Below are 21,173 nucleotides of genomic sequence, written 5' to 3' on the forward strand. Positions count from 1 at the left end.
GCCTTAGGATAAGACAAGACCAATTGTATAATTGCAGGGGAGCACCAGAGTTTTGAGGGAGGTTGGGTGGTGATGCAAAGTGAAAGTGAGGAAGGGGCTTCATGGTGATTACTAGGAGGTTGGGTTCCACACATAGTTATCTCCAATGAACAATCTTAGCATAGATTTAAGTGTAGTTTTGAATAGTCCTCTGGGAAAAATAAGGCATGGCCAACAAGTTAAGATTGCACCTGCTAGAGCACTTGAGAAGATCTTGGATTTAAGATTAATGAACTTCTCACAGCTCAGAACACATTAACTTGGAGATTAACTTGGCTACATCCATTGGGGCCATGCAGACAAGACACCTCCACTTTACAGTAGTTCTCAAACAATAGCATGTGACCTTATTGGAATAATTGATCACTGGGGAGCATGCTGTAAATATGTCTTTATGGAATCTTTCTACTTGTAACTGATGCTAAATTGGGCATAGACTGTTCTCAGCTGGAGCTATTACTTAGAAATCAGAGATATTACTCAGACGTAAGAATATTTCCAACCAGATTAACTGAAAAACAGTTTTCTATCAATACTTTGGTACTTGTTATGTCGAGAAATGCCTTTCTGTGCAGAAGAAAAAATATTCTATAGTATTTGATTACATAGTGGAGTTCAAACATTCCCCTAAGCAGCTTATTATGTTTTGGTCAAGCCTATTGTATGAATATTTGATTCACAATCTGTGTTTTACAATTTATTGCAATAGTGAGATATTTAATTTTCTTTTTTATGCCTTTAATTTCTTCAGCTTATGATTTCTTATTCTGTTTTAGTGTTCTGCATAAAGCTGCTCTCTCAGAAAAGAAATACAGTAACGTGCAAAGTGGCGTAATGGAGATGTGGGTGGGTGCATGCATGCGAAAAGTGAAATCAGTCGCTGGTAGTTTATTAAGCAAACTACAACATAGTCCAGTATCTTAACCCAGTCTAAGCGGTTGTGGGCGCAAATGGACACGCCTTTTCAACTGCAACCGAAAAAAGAGCAACACACACAAAAAGAAATCGGAGACACTTCGTCCTTTGGCATAGCTTAAAAATAACTAAAAACATTTTAAGTTCGCAGGCGCTCGGGACCTAGCCGCGAAGCGCCGTATTCTGAGGGAAGAGAAGTCAACCACAAAGCTGCGCATGCGCAATCTCCGTCACAGAGAATGCGGCGTGACGTTGTACACTAGTCTTGCGGCTGCGGGCCTTTAAATTTGTTACTACCCTGCGTCATTGTTGATTCGCTTAGCCACAGAAAGAAAAAGGCTTGGAGGAGACAGCTGCAAAAGTTATTTTGTTCTGTTTGCCTCAAGTTCTTCTTTCTAAGGCTGTTTCGAGTCGAGGGCGGCGGGGAACGGCGCTTTTCTCTGGCCTCTTAAGTAGCAGAGAGCGTCCGCGGCGCATGGCTGGAACTCAGCACCATGCACCAAATTGGGTACTTTTATTGCTACCCCTGAAATCCTAGGCAGACTTATCCAGGGAACCCCGAACTGGAATTTCTGCCAAGTAGATGTGCACACGAGCAGGCTGCACGGTGGTCGGATGATGCTTTGGTCTTTGGAGGTTCTTTCCTTCTTTCTCAGGCCCTGAGCCTCAGCGATCGCATGGAGGCCGGATCCTCCACGCGACACCAGAAGCTGCGGCTACGTCGCCCACCGCTTTTTTTCGCTGCTTCCCCATAAAGCCCCAGCCTCCTGAAAACTTTGCTTGCCGTGCTATAGGCCGTCCCGATGTTAAGTGGGCGGTTTTGACTTTTATCGGCCGCTTGGCAGAAAATTACAGGTGCTCGGATATCGTGGCTTGTAAAGTCTGGTGGCCGACTTGGAACAGGCAATTCCACGGCCGCAGGTTCAAAGCCGGGGAAAGTCAAGTGTGTTGATTTAGAGCTGCAGTTGTGTTACTGCGCAAACTTGAGTTTTACGCACATACAAAGCCTTGCCTGACCCTCCGGGTACCGGTGGGTTGCAGGCCTTATATCTGGTTAAATCGGTATAGGATTGGCATCCTTAATGAGGAAAGAACTTTCCACTTTGTCCTCCTTTTCCTGGAAATATTTCCAGGAAAGTATTAGTCTGGCGAATTACAATTCTGTAGCAAAGACGCAACACAATATATATATATTTTTAAGGAGCAAAAGAAGTTGGTACCAGTACCAGGAGATGGAGGAGAAAAGGGACTCCTTGGTGTTCCATATAGAAGGATGGAAAATAGGATGTGTAGTAGTTGTTCTGGGCTGGGTTTGCAAATTGCACTGAGCCATAAGATAGTTGATTTTACTTAGCTTGTGCATTCAGTCAGCGTGGTTTTTGTAATGTTGAGGAAACCAAGATGCTCTGGGGCTGGCCATGTGAACCCAATCAGTATCCCTTTCATTTTTGTACATTCAGTGGGGATGAAAATATAGGTTGGCCCATTATTTTAATTTCAATACATTGAAGAAGGGTTAATGTACATGTGAAATGCTAACTAGATTTTTGTGTGCCTGTCATAAGGAAAAAGAAGAACCCAGGGTTTTTTTTCTTTTCCTGTGGGCAAAATGGGTCTTACTTCCAACCATAGGATCTCCCACAATTGGATTTTAATTTAGTGAAAACCTATTAGCCCATGGACTACTTAAGAGTGAAATATGCTGGTGATTTACCTGGCAAGAGACAGCTCTGGATTTATTGTTTCCTTCAGCTGGGACTGATAAAAATCCCCAGCTCTGAAGTCCTATAAAGTGTCTGATGTCAGATTAGAATACCTTCCAAACTTCCAGATACATTGGATTATAAATCCACAATCCAGATGAGCTAGATAAGAGAGTCTTATTCAATTCATCCCTATATTATTTTTATAATTAGAAGGAAGAACTGACATAGTGAAATGGTTAAAATGTTGGACTTTTTCCAGAGACACTGAGGATCAAGTCCATTTTCTCCCAATGGTTCTCACCAGAGTGTTCAGAGACTGGTGGTATAAAGGATTAAAAAAGGAGTGGGATCCTTATGTACATTACATCCACAATGCAAGTATGACACACAATTATAATGAACAATTTGAATAAGCAAATAACAAAGTGGAGGAGGTGCAACTATCTCCATAGTTAATCCATCTTCAGATGGAGTATGTTAGCATCATTTGAACATTCTGAGAGGCATCTATTAGTTTGAATGGAATGATGTCTATGAAGCAGATAACAAGTATTCATAAATTTAATGATTGATTCTTAGTTTAGACAGGCTTGTTCTAGCCTTGAATTGCTTCCTGTTTAACCTGCCTGTGAGACCTTTTTTTTCAGCTGCTTGGCCAAATCCTTTTGGAAGTGGCATCATGTACATGATGTGACCTCTGCTTGTGATAAAAAAAATGCATGGCATGACTTATGGTAATCTTGTTACAGAAATTAAGTCCCAAACATGACAAATCACCCTCAGTGGGACTCTTTTTCTATGGTTGCTGTTCACCAACTAAATTCAGTCACAATTTTAGATTTTTCCCTAAGAAAAATACCCTTACCAGTATTGCAAGTAACTGGGAGATAATAGACGGATGGGGGAAAAGCAGTTTTTGATCAGATGTTTTAAAAATATTAATTTGTCTGAGTATTCTGACCTGGTGTCTTGCTTTCCTTTCCTATAACTGGCATATGCTAGGAATGTGAATTAAAACCCCCAGAGCTGCAGATAAAACCTGAAGACTTTCATTAGCTTCAGGATGAGGAATTTAGAATGAGGGGAATTTAAATTTTAGACTACCCTCTTCTATTCTTTCCTGAAGAGTTGGATTCTAATCCTGCTTAACCAATTTTCCCAGCCTTGTGAGTCTTGAGTTAAGAACCCCACAGATCCAATCCAGTTAGAGAACAGCTCACTTGATTGCTGGAAATAAGTTCACATTACATGGGAAGGTTATGGCCACTGAGCATGTTGTCTCAACACCAGGAATTCTGAAACCTGCAATGAGGTTCTTGGTTGATTCCTGATTTGGTATGGTAAGGACCCAAGAGAATTTGCAAAATATACACACTGTTGTTAGTGCACAATGTAAAAAGAAACTTTTGTTTTTGTTTAGACTAAACCAGAAGAAAAACTAACCTATGGGATTTCAGTTACTGGCTAAAAGCAAAAAGGAAATTTCATTATTAGGGTTTATTGGCTTCAAAGGCAACCTGGTGAGAAAGTGAGAGTTTGAGAAATCTCCCTTTCTAGAGTCTGGCACTGGAAAAAGAATCCAAGTGCCTATTTACGTCTATTCAAAATATATTTGTATTATATCCATATATGCTACAAATAGGGGGAGATGTCTGACCTTCCTTTACTAAGATTGTAGGAAGAGAGATGTGTTAGCTTGTGGTAACCAAAATCTGATCAAAAGATGCTATTCAACTCTTGATTATTATTCACTAAGCACTAGAAGGGCTGCTGAGAATTAAGGATTTCTTATTGGGAGGAAGAAGGAGGGGGATAGAGAATCACTTTATTTTCCTGCTACTTTGTAGAATAATAGCTTATCAAAGCTAAGTGCAAGGAGAGTGGGTCATGCTAAGCTAGCATAGTATAGTGGCAGAAATGTTGAATAGGAGTGGGTGATTTGGGGCCAGTCACTCTCAGCCCAAGTGACCTTTTAGGAGTAGCATGTTAACTCTTTCAGCTGCTGGAAGAAAGGGAAGGTATAAGCCTAAGGAACAAAAGCACATTTCTACTGCATGAAACTTGACAATTAAAAATTTAAGGAAAGTTAAATATCAGCGGAACTGAAAGCAATTATAGAGTGCAAGCCGTTTCTATTAGAAGTAACGCAGGTCAAGCACAGTTGCTCTTGGACTTGGGAACCGTAGTCGTTTTAATGTAAGCGAAGACATCGGTCAGATTATGCAAACCGCTATTTTTCATCAAACGTGGAAGAATTATTTGGCCTAAGACTCAGCAAGATATTGCTCCTTTAAAACGTCTGCTTTGCAAGAAGTGGAGTCACTTGGAACTCAGAGGTACTTCATTGTCGAGTCCACAACCAGAGGATTGCTTGACGCACTTTTGAGTGGAATGGAGACTTTCCAGTTGGTTACTTAAGCAGCATAAAGCTTACCCCGAAAGAAGCTGGATTAACGTTGAAGGAGCAGAATTACTTGAGCTTTGTCTTAAGAAGGGAGCGCGGCAAGCAAGGCGTGCGCGCGGCGCCTCCAACCAGCCCCGGAGGATTCGGGGCGGCCACTGCCGTTGCATCAAGTCTCCGTCATCCGCGCGCATCTCTCGGACGGGGCCGGTCCCCAGGCGCAGCCGACGGACAGAACCCCTGCGCGATGGCGCGATGTCACAATGAGGCGCAGGCCGCAGCCTCTCTCCCGCCCCTTTGATGGCGCCTGCTTCCGTTTGGTTACCAAGGAGAAGGATACACACCGCAACCCAAACTGAAAAGGCTCCCGAGGACAAGGAGAGTGCTGCTAACTGCAGGAGCCTTCTTGAAGTTTGGCCTGGGGGCGCTGCCCACATCTCAGGAGGGAAGAGGCGTAGAGAAACAGCGCGGCGAAAGGTCTTGAAACCACAGCGAAAGTCGGCACCCCAAACCGTACTTGAGGGAACTCTCAGCAAGAAGGATGAGTCAGAGGCAGGTCCTGCAAGGTATTTAAATACGGAGCGTTTGTGGGCTGGACTCCCTTATTTCGGTTTTTTTTAAAGCGAGTGAGTTATAGTACCCTGAAAAGTTTGTGGTGTGTTTGTGTGTGTGTGTTTGCGCGCGTATGCGAGCAAGATACTTCGGAGGTGCACCATTTGTTTCCATGCCAGATTGTGTCCTGGATGGTTGTCCTCAAAGAGATCAGGAAGACAAAAAGCTAAATTTGATTTTATTAAACTACACTCAATATTATAATCTTCCAATCATCTTACACTGTTGATGGATTGATTCTTTGGGTCCAGCCTTCCACTCCTAGCACATTAAAAATCATAATTTGCTCTCAAATGATAAAGGCCTCTAAGGCCCCTTTTTCTAGATGATATGGTCATCACCCAAAGGTTTTAAATAGAATATGATATATGACATGATATATGATATAATATTTATTTATATATGTATGGACACATGTTTACATTGAGATGTGTTTGACTATTAGTAATTTGGTTTGGTAGTTGGGCTGTTGGTTTGATCTCCGAGCTTGGGATTTGCCTGCAAACATTTCATCTCCATTTTGGGGGGGTGTGTATCTTCAGTGCACTTTTAATTGTTACATCACACAAAAATTGTTAGCAGTTACATCACACAAAAAGCTATTTATAGGCTAGTGCTCTGACAGATGAGCACAATTCAAGGTCCCCCCCCTCCGGAATGGAGATGAAACGTTTGCAGCCAAATCGCCAAGCTCAGAGATCAAATCAGCAGCCCAACATGTTTACATATATTTATTATATGCCATCATTGATTCCTAGCCACTGTATACTTAGGCCTTCTCCAGGATTATCTCTGATAAGCAGTGTTCCAATATTTGAGGGACTGCCACAAAGAAGAGGGGTTCAACCTATTTTTCAAAACTATGGAAGGCAAGACAAGAAACAATGGATGGAAACTAAGCAAGGAGAGAAACAGCCTAGAACAAAGGAGAAACTTCCTATCAATGAGAACAATTAACCAGTGAAACAGCTTGCCTTTAGAAGTTGTAGGCTCTTCATCATTGGAGGCTTTTAAGAAAAGACTAGACCAAAATGGTATAGGGTCTCTTGCTTGAGCAGGGGGTTGGACAAAAGACCTCCAAGGTTCCTTCCAACTCTATTATTCTGCATTCTGCATTCAAACCTGATAGTATAGATCTTCCAATAGTGCACACACTTATTGTAATTGAGTCTGTCCACTTTGCTGCTGGTTGTTCTCTTTCCTTCCATCTTTCTTAGCATTATGGGTCCGGGATATGATTGGAATATGGTCATATGGGCCTTAATGAAAACTTAATAAAAATTCTGGTTCAGAATTTCAAGGAAAACTATTGCCTGCATGGTTTTGTTCTTTGTAGGTTTTGACATATTCCGGCAGCTGAATATCTTTTCCAAGAGTTCCAAAGCAATTTTATCAAGTCTGCAGTGTTATTTCTTGTTTGCTGATTTCTTTACTGTTGACAGGTCCTAAAAGGTAGAAGCTATTCAATAATTCATTGTCAACTATTCAGCCATAGTTTCATTCCATACAGCATTAACCTTGTGAACTCTCAAGCTTCCTCCTTCTGTTATATATTCAAGATGGACAGTATTTAATATTTATTTGCTATGTATATGTAGGGGTATGGGCCTATACATATGTTGTTCATAGTATGTTTAAGTGTATGTCATGTATGTGTTTCACTTTGAGAGCGGGCAACTAAATTTCATTTTTGATGTGTGCCATTGTGCCCACAATAAAAACATGACAATAAAGGTTATCTTAACTTATCTAGTTCTAAGTGGCTGTTGTTCGTGTTGCCACTAATGTGATCTTCATTATATTTAATCTCAGTCCCATTTTTACTGTGCTCCTTGACTTCCATTACTGGAGCTTATTATTTTAAAGAAGAAATACTTAATTTTATAAAGTAAATACTATATCTTGTTTCTTATTGCCCACCCCATGCTATCATTTATTTTTCAGTTTTAAGGTGTTACTCCCCTTTTTAGGCAACATTTAATATTCTGGAATTTGTTATTCTGGAATTTGTTATTCTTTTTCATGCATATATCATAATAAAGGGAGACACATAATATGTCTTTTTTGTTCCAAAGTTGTTTGTATGGAACAGTGTTACTGAAATGTACTTACTCTATTTACTTTCTTCTTTGCAGTCTTTGAGCAATATCAAAGAGCTCGAACACAATTTGTCCAGACAGTTGCAGAACTTGCTACTAGGCCCCAAAATATAGAGACTCTCCAGAATGCAGGTAAACAAACAGAAACAAGACTATCAAAATGGGGTTTTTCTTTAATTCCATTACAAGCTGCTTAGTACTTTTGAATCCTGTATCTTATATATATTTATATGATAGCAAAATGCTAAAAATAAAAAAATATATTTATATATTAAAGTTCTTTTGTTTATTTGCTTTCTAAAACTATGCAAATACTGTAAATTGTTAAATATAGTATGGTTCAATTTAGACAATGAAAGACAGAATAGAAGTGAGCAGCAATTCACTGTCCAGTGCTCAGATTTCTAACCGACATTGGAAAGTGCAGAAATATAATCTGGTTAGATTTAATATGTTAAAGGTTAAGCTAATTCTATATTAGTATTTTGGGCATATCTCTAGTTTCTTTAAATGACAATTACTTTATTGCTATTTTGTATATTTTTATTAGATTAGCAATGTTATATTTTTGGTTGTACTTTACATAATTTCTAGTTGGTATATTTTATCAATGAAATATTTAAATATAAAAAAATATTAAAACTGTAGCAAAATTATTAGCCCCAGAAATGATGCATCAACTTGAAACACCTAACACCATATTTGTTTAGGGATTCTATCAAGAGCACAATATAATTATTAAAAAAATAATCTTCAAAGTTGTGAAGATTAAAAGAAAATATTATTAAGTTACTATATTTAATTATACATGTTAGATGTAAGTCCTATACTCTGTTTTTAAAATTTATGAAAAATCTATGGATGATTTATTTTAATATTGCTATTCTCAATTTCAGTCATGAAGGTATTAAAGGGGTAAGTACTAGTGAGGATATGCAAGATTAGGTGGTAATCCTGTAAGTATTGACACATGAAAAAATAATTCTCATTGAATTCAGGAACAACATGTTTTGTTATAATTAACAAATAGATACATTGTGATATTGAGAAAACAAACTTGGACTTTGATTTTCTTTTCTTATTATTTTTGTATCCCTTCTAGTAGATCAGACTTAGTGATCAGACCTAGAAACTGAAGTCTTGTACCACATATCAACTCTGCTAAAGAACTATTGAAGAATAATTTCATTTTATCAAGCCCTGTTCCTTAAGAGAATAAAAAAAGAGTCTGAATATGGAAATGTTAAGGAGAAGGAGAATAGTATAGCAGGATGTTCTTAAAAAAAAACCCCGAGTTAATTTTAATAAGATTGCATACAAGATTGGCCTAATGATTTGTTCTTCAGTATTTTTGGTAGTGTTGTACACTATCACTATTTTATTTATTTTTAGAAAGAAATCACTTACACTAATTACAAAGGTTCTTTAATATGGAATTTCATTTCAAGCTTATCCTGAAGTAGCTCCTATGCATTTAATGTTTAGCCAGAAATATAGGCCTAGCAGCAAGATGTAACGGCTAAAATATTACAGTTACAGAAACAAGGCATGGACAACTTACTTTTATAAACAATATAAGAAGAATGTAAAATAACTAAAGCAGCAACATTTCTCTTTTATCAGAAAGTATCATGGAGTGGGGAAAAATACTTGTTCATATTAACAGAATTTGCCTTAAAATTAGATCCAGACTAAATTGCATATGACTTGCATTAAAAGCAATTGGATCTTTATAGGTACACTTTCATGTTGATTTCTGTTTGATCAAGTTCTAATACTCTTCATATTTATACAAATGTGAAGCCTTCTGATTTCAATGTAATAAACTCTTAGGTAAATGGTGAAGGATTTCAATCATTCTGGATACAACCCAGAGCACTATAAACTTTATTTATAAAATTTAGTACTGTATATTCTTGTGTTCTTGTGATACAGTGGTATTGGTATAGACATTTACTTAGGAATATTAATCCTTTTACTGCTTCTATTAAAAAGTATCAATTTTCATTGACATCATATATAGTTGAATCACCACAAATCTGTTATCTAATATCCAATATATGAGTTGAATCACCACAAATCTGTTATCTAATATCCAATATATGAGTTGAATCACCACAAATCTGTTATCTAGATAGTTCCCATCGCTCCACAAACCATAGTAACTGATCAGGAATTTTATACTTTTTTTTTTTTTGAAATTTATACTGAACTGGAATAAAGAATTCCAATGATCCATTGTATATACAGATTTTTCATTGTTTTGGATGAAGTCACGTAGGTCCTGTATGTTGAAAGTATGTGAAGAATTCAATAAATCCTTTCAATGCTATAGGTAGAATTTTTTTGTCATGAAACAAGCTTCAGTAACAAGCTTCAATAAATTGCAAAAGTTATCATTGTTGATCTCGATAATTTAATCATTAAATGCTACAAGCACTTACTGTATATTCAAAGATCTCCATGAGAGGTACTGAGATGAAAGCTCTACTCCTTTCAGATTTAAATGCAATGTCACAATGCATTCTGCATCATTGTGATGAGCTGCAGATGCCTATGTTTATACTTCATATAATCTAGATTCATTTTAAAAATCAGGAGCCAGACTTGTAAGCAGAAAAAGTTGCATAAAAACTTTGATGTTTTATGGCTCTATGCATCATAATAAGAGTGTTTGCATGGCAACATAATTCCTACTGTTAATCTAAACTACATATTTTCCAGGACATGTTTTAGAACTCAAACAAAATATTATAATATGAAATACTCTTATTTTGGCTTCTATTCTGCCAGCCATGGCCTCCTGTACAGTCTTTTCTTTAATACCTTCCCATCTGACTTTCTGTTGTCCCTCCCTAACAGTCCATTAGCTAGATTTCCATATCTATTGAATATATGTAGTCCTCACTGCAGTGTTTGAGTTTGGGTATTTTCCCCCCTGTGTATACTGTATGTATTTGTATTTTATAAATGGAGAAATGTTACACTTGTTTTGGTCTTTACAGATGGGGTTGTGGCCATTTAACTTATGTAACAATTCATACTAAATTCCAAATGTTAAACGTTCTAGGAACAGTGTGCTGAGGATTAATAACCAGTACAAGAGCATAAAATATGTTTGTGATGAGTTTAGCATATCATTCCATTTCCATATCTGGATGTATCACTGCATTCATATTATTCCAACCGATATAGTACTAAAATCATTTTTGGAGATACAATCACAAGTTATTCGCTATCATTGCACATATGAAGAACACTGCAATTTTGCAGTTAATAACAACTAATGCAAAGATCTCTCATTTAGGATTAAGCTTCCATTTTCCAGATTATTATTTTCCACCCCTCTTTTTTAGTCCAGTCTTCTTGCTATAGCTGATAGATAAGTAACAATAATAAACTATTTTTGGCAAGTTTACTTTGTGAATGGCCACTATCTATAGATATTTATCTTTGTTTTCCCTCCTAAAGTTCACTTTCTTATGATTTTTACTTTTACTATTGTCTTTACTGTATTCTCACACAAATATTCCATATGTATACAGTACAGTAGATAAGTTTCCTGTTTTATGTTAATGCTTCATGTATTTAATGTAGTGTAAGGAATCTGAAGCTATAATAAATTGGTTAGTCTTTAAGACATTACGATGCCTTCGTTTCTTTCCTGTAGCAAAATGAAGAAAATGAAATAAAATGTATTTCAGTTTCTTTCATTTGGAGCACTAGAAAAAATTAAGCAGTATGGTTTCAACTGTGGAGTAAAGTAAACTACTGGAGTAAAGGAAATCAGGCTTGCTAAACTCCTTAATGCAATACAGCTGATAAAGATAGACATGCAAACTGCAGAGCAAAAGGTCTTGTTATGGGAGAATGACCACATCCAAAAGCAGAGAAATAATTTAGTTTAAAAACTCATCAAAATGCCTTCACATTTATTCTTTCTCTGGTTCATCCGTGTGATCTGCTTTGAAAGAAGATGCCCCATTGGCTATGGAGAACATAAAATTACAATATAGCCTCCTCTTGGTGCCAGTTTGCTATTGAGGCTGTCTGAAATCAGTCTAAATTATTACAGCATGAATAGCATTTTCTGTAGTATTTCAGCGTATAACCCTCCCATCTATTCTAGGAGGACAAGCCTTGAAAGTGACTGATCTGCTGGGTAGACTTGGTAAAGCACATCTGTTGCAGACTTCTGCTTTTCATCTGGCTGCTAGGCCCTATGTCTCTATGGCCATTTGTACAATTCTTCCCAGATAGATTACAGATCTCAATGGTACAGTCTACAGGTAGTCCTCAACTTATAACTACTCATTTAATGATCATTCAAAGTTATAACAGAACTGAAAAAAGTGACTTATGACCATTTTACACTTATGTTGCATCATTCCCATGGTCATGTGATCAAAATACTGATGCTTGGCAACTGGCATGTATTTATGACAGTTGCAGTGTTCTAGGGTCATGTAATCACCATTTGTAATCATCCCAGCTGGCTCCCAACAAGCAAAGTAAGTGGGAAAAGCCATATTCACTTAATGACCACATGATTCACTGAACAACTATAATGATTTGCTTAACAACTGTGGTAAAAAAAAGTTGCAAAATTGAGCACAACTCTCTTAATAACTCTCTTGCTTAGTAATGGAAATTTGGGGCTTAGTTGTCGTTGAAAGTCGAAGACTACCTGTATTTTTGGACACTGGCTATTAACTATGGAATTGAAGTCTTCCACACTCTGGTACTAAAAAAAATGCTCTATAGTATTGAGATGATGGCCCTCTTTCATTATGTATAAGTGATAACTTCCATTGTGGCAGTTATCTTCTTCTGGGGCTGGAAATCACATAATTTTTTAAACTTCTCATACTTATGGCTGGAGAGTTTAAAAACCATTGCAATAATGACTTTCAGCCCCTGATTCAAGATTGAAGAATTGCAATTTTGGATGCTTGAGTACCTGTAGGTGAAGAAAATGCAGATTCTGGAATAGGAGTCTAAAGAGGCTTCTGACCAGAATAGTTATGTGTGTACAAATGCGCCAAAGCCAGCCTCCTTTGAATTCCATTGACTCTTATCTAGCGCCAATTTAGTGCTGACTGATAGTTAACTAGATTTCTAGTTTAGGCTTATGCAATAAATCTTCGTAATTGGAAAAATTTGTAATGGGAAAAAACAGCCCAACATATCAAAAATAGTGCCATAAAAAACAGAATAGAAAACACAAGATAAGATAGGCAAGACAATGGTAAGTGAGCACCTGTCCAGCCTAGATGACTTCAAATCACCAGGACCAGATGGATTACACCCCAAGGTTCTCAAGGAATTGGCAGATGTGATCTCAGAACCACTGAACTACATTTTTCAAAGATCCTGGAGCACTGGGGAACTACCAGAGGACTGGAAAAGAGCTGATGTAGTTCTTATCTTCAAAAATGGAAAAAAAAATGGATCCAGGAAATTACAGACATATCAGCCTGACCTCAATACCTGGGAAGATTCTGGAAAAGATAATCAAGGAACGAATCAGTGAACACCTAGAGGCAAACAAAGTTATTACTAAAAGCCATCATGAGTTTATCAAAAACAGATCATGCCAGATAAATCTTATTGCATTCTTTGACCAGGTGACAAAATTAGTGGACCAGAGGAATGCTGTGGATATAATTTACTTGGACTTCAGTAAGGCATTTGATAAAGTAGATCACAATCTACTACTTGATAAGATAGAAAAATGTGGGTTAGACAGCATCACCACCAGATGGATTTGTAGCTGGCTGACCGGCCGTACTCAGCGTGTGGTCCTCAATGGAACCGCATCTACATGGAGGGAAGTGTGTAGTAGGGTGCCCCAGGGCTCTGTTCTAGGCCCTGTGCTCTTCAACATCTTCATCAACGATTTGGACGAGGGGATAGATGGGGAACTCATCAAATTTGCAGACGACACCAAGCTGGCAGCAATAGCCAACACTTCATAAGCTTAAGATACAGGAAGATCTGGACAGACTTGAACACTGGGCACTATCTAACAAAATGAAATTCAATGGTGAAAAAGAAAGGTTCTACATTTAGGCAAGAAAAACCAAATGTACAGGTATAGTATAGGTGATACCTTGCTCAATAGCAGTAACTGTGAGAGGGATCTCAGAGTCCTAGTGGACAATCACTTAAATATGAGCCAGCAGTGTGTTGCAGCTGCCAAAAAGGCCAACACAGTGCTAGGCTGTATTAACAGAGGGATAGAATCAAGATCACGTAAAGTATCAATACCACTTTACAGTGCCTTGGTAAGGCCACACTTGGAATACTGCATCTAGTTTTGGTCACCACGATGTAAAAAAGATGTTGAGTACAGAAAAGAGAAACAAAGATGATTAGAGGACTGAAGGCTAAAAGAGGAAAGGTTGCTGGAATTGGGCATGTCTAGTTTAATGAAGAGAAGGACAAGGGGGGACATGATAGCAGTGTTCCAATATCTCAGGGGCTGCCACAAAGAAGAGGGATCAAGCTATTCTCCAAAGCGCCTGGAGGCAGGACAAGAAGCAACTGATGGAAACTAATCAAGGAGAGAAGCAACCTAGAACTAAGGAGAAACTTCCTGATAGTTAGAACAATTAACCAGTGGAACAACCTGTCTCCAGAAGCGGTGAATGTTCCAACATTGGATGTTTTTAAGAAGAGACTGGACAGCCATTTGTCTGAAATAGTATAGGATTTCCTGCCTGAGCAGGGGGTTGGACTAGATGACCCTTCCAACTTCATTATTATTATTATTATTATTATTATTATTATTATTATTATTATTATTATTATTATTGTTGTTGTTGTTGTTGTTGTTGTTGTTGTTGTTTAATGTTTGGTTCTGAATCTTTCTGCCTGACAATGCATAGCATCACACAAAATAACTTGTTATAAAAGGTTCTAGATTGGCTCAGAGCAAAGCACCAAAACTGACTAGAAGAGAGCAGAACATAATTTTGGGGCAATGGAAATAAAGACTGATCATGAGTGGCCCTCTGTTGCAGTGCCATTAAGGTCAGACTAGATGGTACAAAAAGCCTGGGTAGATTGGCATCAGCTTATGGGGGGAGTCTCCTCTAAGAAACCATCAGGCTCATGGTGCAGGAATTCAGAGAGCGCAGGGTGGATGGCTAAAGTATACAGAGTTCTTGTTTAGTGACCACAATTGGACTAGCAACTTTGCCATCAAGGGGAGAGGTCACTAAGTGAAATTGCGACTATGTTTATGATCTAACTTCAACTTTCCTTTGCTTTACAGGCCTGTGAAGGTCATGAATGTACAGATTGGTTGTAAAGTTTTTCATCACCAATATAACTGCAAATGGTCATTAAATGAGGCAGTTTTAAATGAGAACTATCTGTATAGGGATGAGCCAGGCCAAGTCAGCCATAAAGCTGTTAAAACAACTCAGTACCAAAGCAAAGACAAGAAAGAACTGAAGGCAACTTTGTGTGGGCTTTCAGTGTTGCAGCTTTTTCAAATACAGGCTATTTATGTAAAAGGAATATTCACCTATCAGTCTTTCAGGAGACTGATTGATTGATATCTTTGTGGCAAGTAAATAAATGTTGCCTCTGAACTGTCATAAAACAAACTCAGAACATGTTCCAGCTGACTACCTGGAGCGTATGTGGGCTTGCGGATGCAGAGGCAGAAAATGCATGGAATTCCCCAGCCCCACTCCCATGCTCATGGCACGGAGACTAGTGTTTGATTTTCCAAACCAGGAGAGAGGATAAATTATGCCACCAATTCCCACCTTGACATTACCACAGGTTACCTTTTGTGTGGGAACAGCACTGCCAGTCTCCTTGTTGAGGTGAATTTAGGTTTGCGGGTTTCCTTTTTCAATGATGTATGCTTACCTGCCATCTCATTTCTGTGAGGCAGAAAATTCTTCCTCACAGCCATATTTATTTAAGAAAATTTACATGGCCTCTCTGTCACTGTCAGTGACTCTTGGAAGCTTATAAAAATAAAAAAAACCAATATACAAACAATAAAAAACAACATCCTCCACCCCATGTTAATATGCTTTCCTTCCATCTTAAGGATGTAGCTGCTGGGCTCTGAATTCATACCTAAGCTCTATATATGGGTGGAGGAAAGATGTGGGCAGGCAGGGGAAGCTCTTTCATACGATAGATGAAAGCATTTTTGAGATTTTAGCAGGGAATTTATCTATCACATTTTTTATTTTTGCCTGGCTATGATTTATGTATTAAGTCTGTTGTTGCATTTACTGTTTTTTAACCTTTGACTCATAAGAATGTCTGTATTTTTTGTGATAGTTCAGCCCTGGTGGTTTGCTCTCAGTATGTATGATTATGGACAGCTGGTGGCCAGACTTTGGATAAAATACTTTTGGGAACAGGTTAAGAATTCCTTGTGAACTACTCACCTTTGTTTTGCTAATATGATTCAGGTGGTATATTCTTGCTTGCATTTGTTAATTAATTGTTAATTAAAACAATAATTAATTTGTCTTAGAACCTAACACAATAGGCTTTGTATAGCCTTTTAGTTGCTGAGAGATTTCAGAATTCTCCAACTGTAGAAACCACAGTATCAGAGGGATTGTACATTAGAACCGTGATGGTATAAGATTACTGAAGATTGAGTCTGATGGATGTAGTTGGGATGGAGAGGCTTACTCTCTTTTTAATGCCCTCTCTAGATATTACTTTTGCTCCCTCTTTTATGCTGCTTCATTTCAACTCAAACTAATTGTGACTTGTAAGCCCAAGATTAGTTCTTTCTCAAACCCTGGAGCAGAGCTATGACAAAAAAAAAAAACAACCCCAAAAGACAAATATTGGTTTTTCACATGAAGCTAAGCTATTAGTCATTTTATTTATTTTTGACAGATTGTTGTGTCACTCTCATGGCTTGTTCTGAGTGTGAGCCCAGGCAGTTGTAGTATAGTCTTATATTATGGTTACATAAATTACACTGAGTGTAATCTATAATCAAGATTGAAGTTTTTTTCCCCTCCTACTGTAGATGGCCCTAAACCTAGTTTTTGAGCTATCAAATGTAGAGTAATTTGGTAAGTTTTGTCCTTGCTATAACATTGTTCTCAAATGCAGTATTGTATTATCCGCTATAAAAACAAATGGTAGACTTACTTATTTGGTAGAAAATAAAATTAGACGATCAAGGGCATCATTGGGATCTGAAGGAAGAAGCAATTTTTCATTCTTTTTTTTTTTGTTCCGTAAGATTCAGAGAAAAATGTAAGGATCAAAATCACTAACTTCAGAGTTTCTATAATTGCAATTAAAAAGGATTGGTAAAGCACTACAGGTAGCAGCTCTAATCTTTAGGAATAAAATAGAGTTTTATCATTTTAGTAACAAGGAAGTTTTACCTCTTAAATTTCTTTAAAACATACACCTAAGGAAGGTTTTTAAAGTTATTAAGCATATGCAGATAAGACCAATAGAAAATTTGGAACAAGTTTTCAATCCTTTTGAGAATTGTATATTATGTGATAGACATTTCAGTAATCATAAATACAAAAGAGCCCCAATATGTCCTTTGTGTTTAGACTTTTGTACTTTGCAGTACTCCTTGAAAATAATGAATATGAATATGAAATAATCAGTTTATATACTGCTTCTGTTACTAAATAAATAAGTTATATTGAAGTTTTATGATTTGAGTTTTTAATTTTTAAAGTATAGAATATCTACAACTAGCAGTCTAAGAATGTGTTTGCATAATGTATTAAGTTTTTAGCAATGCTTGTTTTGTTTGTGACTTATCGTACTGTGTGTATAATTTGGAATATCATGGAATGACAGAAAATAGGATTCATTCATTCATTCATTCAATTTGTATAGCTGCCCATCTCAAACCAGTGATTCTGGGTGGCAAACAATCATAAAAACAATTAAATATAAAAAAAGAAAAGTAAATGCTAATGTTTAATTGAATAAAAAACACATTTGATTAGGGGTGGATGTATCATATAAACATAGGCTTATACCTAAGGTGGGACTTGAACTCACAGTCTCCTGGTTTCTAAGCCAGTACTTTAACCATTATACCAAATTGGCACTTATTCTTAATAAAAGGAAGTAAAAAATATTAGAATTCAATTGTATATGCATATCCCATCTCCAATGCTTGTAAAAATATTAGAACTGTGTATGCATATCCCATCTCCAATGCTTGTAAAAATATTAGAATTGTGTATGCATATCCCATCTCCAATGCTTGTACATCATGTTGCCTTCTGTGACATGAGTCAAATTTGTTGCTGCAATTTATAATAATACCAGGGTCAAATGGGGTATCATATGAGCAATAATTTAAGGAATGTGAAGTTGGACAAGCCCAAATAGCAGATATGTCCTTCGTGTGGAAATCTAACAACTTTTACAAAGCATCTGAGACACACTAGTGAGCATGGAATATTATAAGAGGGTTTTCAGAAGTCATCAGTGGGAGGGATACGAAATGACTAATCAGATGATTATAATCATAGTTTTAAAATGCATTCATGACCATAAATTATGTGTAGTTAATTAGACAATGGGGATTTCAGTGATCTAGGGCTGTACTTGCAATACAAAAGTCTCATGTTACTTGATGCGTAGGATGCAAAATTGAAGCATATCACTGTTTTGTTTCTGATAGGTAAGACACCTATCAGATATTTACAAACTGCGGATAAAGGAGTGATGGTTCTCAGCATCTAGTATTAAAAAAAGAATTTGCTTTGGTAAATAAAACAGTCTTACTTAGCTTTTATGGCTATTGAGTTTGATAGCTCTCACCTCCAAGTGTTTAATTCTTTAAGAAATAGCAAACTAGTGAATTTCACATATGTTATGGAAGTATATTCTTTTTCCTGAATCTCCTGCAAATCAACATAGTTGTTTTCAGTGCTTTTTTTGTAAGAAAAAAGGTGCCGGAACTCCCATCTTGTTAATCTTTTATTTACCTTTCGCACATAGTCAATCACGGTCCACACACCCACACATGTCAGTTGTGTAACAAAACATAATGGTCGTCACTCACAGTAAGCACTCAGCGCGCGACCACATGACCAATCACAAGCCGAGCAGTGCCCCAAGCCAAGCAGCTGGACGAAGTACGCATGCATTGGACTTGACACACAAGCAGCCCGCATGCACCATTTTAATGATTTTGCTGCTGACATGTACACTCAACAAGGTGATTCAAGTCCTTGTGGACCAAACATCAAATTTTCAAAAGTTACTTTTAAAACTTGGAAAATCTGTCAAAAAAAGGTGCCAGAACTCCGGTGAGTTCTACGACAAAAAAAGCACTGGTTGTTTTCCTCTGACATTAACCCAAAAGAAGGTATTTTCTTTCTGAAAAACATTCCCAAATAAAACATATGCCTGACTTTTATAACAGGGCTGCATATTGGAAAGGTTTTTTTTTCTTGATATTTAGTGATTTATGATTGCTTTTAATTATGGTTATTGAATATGTTTCATGGATGCATCTATCAAGTCTATTTTTATATATTGCTAAAGTATGTGTATATGATAGGCAGTAGAGTAATATTACTCTAATAACATAATAATAGTTAATAACATGAGAGAGCCATTTTGAGTTAGTAGCTAAGGGGCTGGAGAATGACTAGTTAGTTACTGTTGCCCAGAATGTGATTCATAGGAAGTGATTAGATTTAGCTCATTTCTTTTTAGAAATGAATCACTGACCATTGAAAGATTGAAAGCAGTATACCCTGTATGTTTGCATTCAAAAAGCATTTTTATTGGCTTAAAATGGCTAAAAGTTTCATCAGCTTGGAAGAACTTGGCATAGGCTATGTTTATTTTTAATTGTTTGTTCAGGGCTGTGTGTATTCAGTGCTAAAAAATAAATCATATGTCAAAGTACTTTAAGTTTGTGCAAGAGAATCCAAAAATATGATCTTTATGCAGGCAAAATACAGTTGCATATATATTTTTGTATGTTTTCCCCATATTTCTTAGAGTGTTTAAACCAGGTTTAATGAAAGGAAGCAGCAATAATAGTATACATTGGTGTAGTCTACAGGTATAAATTATAATTAGATATAATCTTTCTGGGACTAATAAACCACTGTCCCCATTTTAAAGAAAATGATGCTTATAATTAATAGTGGCAAAAATATTTAGGGTGAAAACCATTAAGAAAAACTATATTGGAATAGGATTGACTGTTTCTATTGAAACTGTTTCCTTTTGATCCTATGCTCTTTGTATGAATAAACATAAAAATATGAAGTTTTGTTATAGGGTAATAGGAAGATGCCGTTTTATTGTAAGATCAGACAACAAGCTAAACATAAAGTCAATGCATGTATGTTTAACTGATACTTTTAAAAGTATAAAAATTGTGTCTGTCATTGTTATTATCATTTTCCTTCCCACATCTTTAATAACCCAGAAGACAGTAAAATGATTTTACAATGCAATAAATCCATAATTTCAGGAAGTTGGGCCACTTCTCTCTTTGGTTTCCAAGAAATAGCACTGATGCCCCAAAGGTCTTTCAGAACCATGGGGGCTAGAAATCCGTGCTTATCCATCACTGAGAGTCCCTGTTCCAAGGAAGTATCTTCTGGAATTTGGAATAGGGCAGCTTTAAAAAGTATGTGGAGACTTCTGTTTTTCTAAAGCTTTGAATTCAAACCTGCTTTGCACCCTTGGACGATTTTGTTCTTTTTACTTGATTGCTGTTTTTATATTTAGATTTGGCATCTTATAGACCTAGGGATATTTTAGTGTCCCAGTACTATCTTGGAGATGTAAAATCCACTAATCATAAATTGTGTTATGGATAATATATAACTTTCAGATTTTCTTAATTTTAAGATTGTTATGTTTTGTATTTCAAAAATAACATTTTTCTTCTTCCTCTAATTATTCTGTGGGGTTTTTTCCTTATTATTCAGGTGTAATGGCTCTGCTGAGGCCACTGCTATTGGACGTGGTTCCAAATATTCAGCAGACAGCTGCTTTGGCCCTTGGGAGACTTGCCAATTACAACGATGATCTGGCAGAAGCTGTAGTTAAAGGCGATATTCTTCCCCAGCTTGTGTATTCACTGGCTGAACAAAATGTAAGGCATAAACACAGTGTTAAGTATTTTCTTTCTCTGTCAGAATTAAATCTTCTGTTCTGATTAGCTTTTTAATAATTCTTTATTTTATTTATTTTATTTTATTATTTTAATTTGTATACCGCCCTTCTCCCATAGGACTCAGGGCGGTTCACAGCATATTAAAAACAAATAATAAACACAAAATACAAAAAATTACAAAATACAAAAATACAGAAAATAAACCCCGATAAAAGCCGAATTAAAACCAAATATTACAAGCTGTGTTTCCAATTAAAATACTTTTAAAA

At 36.8% G+C, this 21,173-nt stretch overlaps 1 protein-coding gene across 1 annotated transcript in view; it reads left to right on the forward strand.

Moving 5' to 3' along the window:
* Positions 1 to 5,392: 5,392 nt before the first annotated feature.
* The window catches only part of SPAG6 (sperm associated antigen 6), a 59,140-nt gene continuing 43,359 nt past the window's right edge, over positions 5,393 to 21,173 (forward strand). Inside the window, exons 1-3 of the mRNA XM_015811565.1 lie at positions 5,393 to 5,627; positions 7,809 to 7,904; positions 20,717 to 20,883. Coding sequence (XP_015667051.1) covers positions 5,603 to 5,627; positions 7,809 to 7,904; positions 20,717 to 20,883 — 288 coding nt within the window. The 5' untranslated portion in view covers positions 5,393 to 5,602. The remainder of the gene's footprint in view (positions 5,628 to 7,808; positions 7,905 to 20,716; positions 20,884 to 21,173) is intronic.

The sequence above is a fragment of the Protobothrops mucrosquamatus genome, unplaced genomic scaffold (genome assembly GCF_001527695.2).
Source record: "Protobothrops mucrosquamatus isolate PMUCROS unplaced genomic scaffold, P.Mucros_1.0 scaffold45, whole genome shotgun sequence".
NCBI classification, from domain to species: Eukaryota; Metazoa; Chordata; class Lepidosauria; order Squamata; family Viperidae; genus Protobothrops; species Protobothrops mucrosquamatus.